The sequence below is a fragment of the Priapulus caudatus genome, unplaced genomic scaffold (genome assembly GCF_000485595.1).
Source record: "Priapulus caudatus unplaced genomic scaffold, Priapulus_caudatus-5.0.1 Scaffold1013, whole genome shotgun sequence".
NCBI lineage: Eukaryota > Metazoa > Priapulida > Priapulimorpha > Priapulimorphida > Priapulidae > Priapulus > Priapulus caudatus.
Genome location: NW_014578074.1, coordinates 66,856 through 71,297, shown reverse-complemented (window position 1 = coordinate 71,297; position 4,442 = coordinate 66,856). Strand labels below are relative to the sequence as shown.

The window sequence follows — 4,442 nt, the reverse complement described above, 5'->3', positions numbered from 1 at the left end:
CTGGTCCATACCAGACACACGCACGCACACGTACGGCGCCTTACCACACGCCAGCATCTACCACACACCACGGACGCACGGCAGCGCACACACACGCGACGCACGCACACACACGCACTACACACATACACACACAAGCGAGTCCGGTTCCGCAAACCGGGCGTTTTTCCCAGCACATGCACACTTACACACGCACTCCACACGTACACACGCACCAACACACACACACACTACACACGTACACCAGCTACTTCCACACCACGGCTACGCAGCGCACGCACACACTACCACACGCACGCACTACCACACACACGCCGCAGCTACATCAGGGAGCAGCACTACCAGCAGCGACGCACGCACACACACACACGCACGCACGCACTACCACACGCACTACCACACGACACGCACGGGTACACACGCACTTACCAACACACAGCACTATCCACACACACGCGGGACGCACGACACACGCAACGCAACGCACACACACGCCGCACGCACATGGCGGCCGGCGACACACACGCACGCACGTACACGACGCACTACCAACACGCACCACTTACACACACACGCACGCCACGCACGCAACGCACGCACCGTACCCACGCGACTACAACACCACGCACTACCACACGCACTATCCACACACACGCACACGGTAAATCACGCACGTACCACGACGCACTACCACACACATCGCATCGTACACACGCACTACCACAACACAACGCACGTACAGCACCACTACCTACACACACGCACGTACACACGCATACCACAGCACGCACTACCACCACACCGCACGCACTCCACGACGCACGCAGCGCACTACCACACGCACGCACGCACGCATCTACCACACACACGCACGCACGCAAACACACACTACCACACATACACACACGAGCGATCTGTTCGCAACCGCTGTCCAGACACATGGCCACACACCCACCGCACTTACCACACCGACACAGCACGCAGCACACACACACACACACGACACACTACCACATCACCGCACTACACCACACGCACTACACACACACGCACTAACATCACAAGCACTACCACACGTACACACGCCTACCACACACAACCGCAGTACAAACACTACACGACGCACTACCAACCACCGCACGCACTACTCACACACACGCACTATCACACGTAGTCACCACGCTGACTACCACACACACGCACTACCACATACACGCGCCACCCACACACACGCATCTACACCATACACTTAGGCGCACTACCACACACACGCCAAGAGCACTACCACACACGACGCGACTAGCCATCACGTACACGTAGCGCACTACCACACAGTCGGTGGGACGCACTATCACACGTACAGGCACGCACTACCACACACACGCACTAACCACGTACACGACGCAGTCCACTACGACACGCGAGCGCACTACACACACCGTGGGCCACCGGCGACGCGTGGAGTTATCCAACGACGTCGACGCACGCGACATGCCGCGCCGCACAGCACACATATGAGGCAGCGCGCGGATGCACAGCCACACACATACCACACCGAGCACGGCGCACCGCGGCGCGCACGCACGCACGTATAGCACGCACGCAGGATGCGCGCAACACACACGTCGGTGCCACACACGTATACGCACGCACGACATGCGTGGCACGGCACGCACACGCACACAATGGCCGTATACACGCACACACACCGCTACGCAAAAAACGGGCGATGCACGACGCACACCACATGCACGTACAACGCACATCACACCACGGTTGCCGCACGCACTCACGCTACGCGCAGCGCACGAACACACACAACACACGCACACACGCGACACACACACACACACACACACACACACACACACACCCACATCACACACTACGTCATCGTTACCTCCCGGTCTGGAGTTATCCGGGTAGCGGAACTTGTTCATGTCCCGGACGAGCCGCAACGTCCTCCGGATTTATCCTGGATTCCTCGTAAGACATCTCTTCACCGACGCCCTGCAGGTAACCATGGACAGTGATTATCCACACTCCTGGTGAGTGTTAAATGTCTGAGTGTTTCGCCCGTTTCGAGTCCTAGCAAAGCGTGCAGCGCAGTGATGGCCAAGGTAGGGGCCGTCCCGGCTCCCATGCTCCCGTCGGGAATTGGGAAAATGGTCTGCAATTTGGTGCATTCTAAGCTATTGGTGAAACACTTGTATGAGACGTCTTGAAATTTCTTTTTCAATTGGCAAAAGTTCGTCGAGCACCAAAAGTGGGGGTTTGGACGATGCTGTGGGTGGTGCGGCTGATGAATGAGGAGGAGCGGCCCCTTCCGCGGTCTGAATGCGGGGGGCGGTTGGGGGGAACACGTGCCACAGCTTGATACCTTCACCTCAATTAACCACAGTGTACCTCTACCTCTAAACCTAACCACAGCTGATACTTACCTTAAAACCTAACCACGCCTGCTCTTACCTCTAAACCTACACAGCTATACCTACTCTAAACCTAACCACAGCTGATACTTACCTCATAAATCCTAACCCACAGCTGATACCTCACCTCGTAAACCAAACCACAGCTGATCCTTACCTCTAAACCTAACACACTGGCTACCTTACTTAAACCTAACCACAGCTGAATACCTATACCAACCAGGAGGCGTCGGGGGGTACCTTACTCTAAACCTAACCACAGCTGGTACCTTACCTCTAAACTAACCACAGATCGATTACTTACCTCTAAACCTAACACAGTGATACCTTACCTCTAACCTAACCACAGCTGATATCCTTACCTCTAAATCCTAACCCACAGGCTTGATACTTACCTCTAAACCTAACCACAGCTGAATATAACCTTACCTCTAACCTACACAGCTGGCCACACTTACCTCTAAATCCTAACACATGCTGCTACCTTATCTCTAAAACCTAACCACAGCTGATGACCTTACCTCTAAACCTAACCACAGCTGGCCACACTTACCTCTAATACTCAACCACAGCTGATACCTTACCTTCCTAAGCCTCAACCACAAGCTGGTACCTTTATCCTTGCTAAACCTAACGCGCCAGCTGACACCTTACCTCTTAACCTAAACCACAGGGCGCTGATACCTTACCTCTAAACCTAACCACAGCTGATACCTTTACCTCTAAACCTAACCCAGCTGATTCCTTACCTCTAAACTTAACCCACAGCTGTACTCTTACTGCTAATACCATAACCACAGCTGTATACTTTACCTCTAAACCTAATACAGCTGGTACCTTACCTTCTTAAACCTAACCCACTAGCTGGTACTCTTACTCTTAAATCCTAATCCACCAGCTGATTACCTTACCTTAAACCTAACCACAGCTGCCATACCTTACCTTTCTAACTTAACCACAGGTCTGATACTCTTATCCTCTATAACCTTAACCACAGCTTACCTTACCTCTAAACTTAACACAGCTGATACCTTACTCTAAACCTAAACCACCAGCTGACACCTCTACCTCTAAACCTAACCCAGCTGACACCTTACCTCTGGATGTAACCACTCTTAATTATCTCTAGACCTAATTCTCTAGACCTAATTCTCTTGATGCATGCTATGAAATGTCGTGCAAAGAGGAACACTGCCTAACCTGCCCAGGGTTATCGTCAAGCGTGTGGTATGCTGCAACGTATTAGCCAGCGAGCCGTGCAGCCGTGATTTGCACGGTCAGTTTTGAATCTGCACGGCCAAAAATGTGTACCTAAAAAACCCTAACCCTAAAATATTGATCTAAATCCGTGTACATTCCAAAAATTGCACTCCCAAATATTTTTTCTGCACTCCCACAATACTCATTCCTGGCGAATACCCTGATACCTACGCATGCCGTGAAATGTTCCATGGACTGTCAAACCGCTCAGTGAAATGAATGAACCACTGCTCACCTAGCCTCACCACCACCACCCCGCATCGCGTGCAAACATCCAACTCATGAACCCACGTCTCGATCAGCGAGCGACGCAGCAGGGGGACAACAGTGGCGGCGGCGGCGCCCGGCCCGCTCTCTCATATCTATACATCATTATCATCTCTATAATCATTATCATCTATATATTATCTCTCATATATCACGTACCGCGTCGATCTCGTTGAGTGCCTTCCACTGCTCCTTCGGCGCGCTGATGTTCACCGCGCTCTCTATCGTGCGCTTCATGTGGCTCGTCCACACCGTCAGCCCGGGGATCTGCTGTTCATCCAGGAACTCTCCCAGCAACGACGCGTACTGCGGGGAGACGAACGAAGAAACGTCAGCGACGCACTCCCGGGCGCACATGTGGCGATTTGGCGAAGGAATCCAAAATGCGCGAGAAGGTGGGAGGAACTAGGTGGCTAGGAAAGAATCCAAAATGCACGGAAAGGAGGGACTCGTATGATAAGGTCTCTCCAGGGACGCGACGTACCA

At 53.1% G+C, this 4,442-nt stretch overlaps 1 protein-coding gene and 1 long non-coding RNA gene across 2 annotated transcripts in view; both read right to left on the bottom strand.

The window, feature by feature from the left end:
* The window catches only part of LOC106814964, a 4,607-nt gene extending 897 nt beyond the window's left edge, over positions 1-3,710 (bottom strand). The window contains exons 1-2 of the long non-coding RNA XR_001394683.1: positions 3,522-3,710; positions 3,127-3,143 (exon numbers count right to left, since the gene is read on the bottom strand). This is a non-coding gene — a long non-coding RNA (uncharacterized LOC106814964). The remainder of the gene's footprint in view (positions 1-3,126; positions 3,144-3,521) is intronic.
* The window catches only part of LOC106814960 (6-phosphofructo-2-kinase/fructose-2,6-bisphosphatase-like), a 47,148-nt gene that overhangs the window by 13,153 nt on the left and 29,553 nt on the right, over positions 1-4,442 (bottom strand). Inside the window, exon 9 of the mRNA XM_014819356.1 lies at positions 4,116-4,262. Coding sequence (XP_014674842.1) covers positions 4,116-4,262 — 147 coding nt within the window. The remainder of the gene's footprint in view (positions 1-4,115; positions 4,263-4,442) is intronic.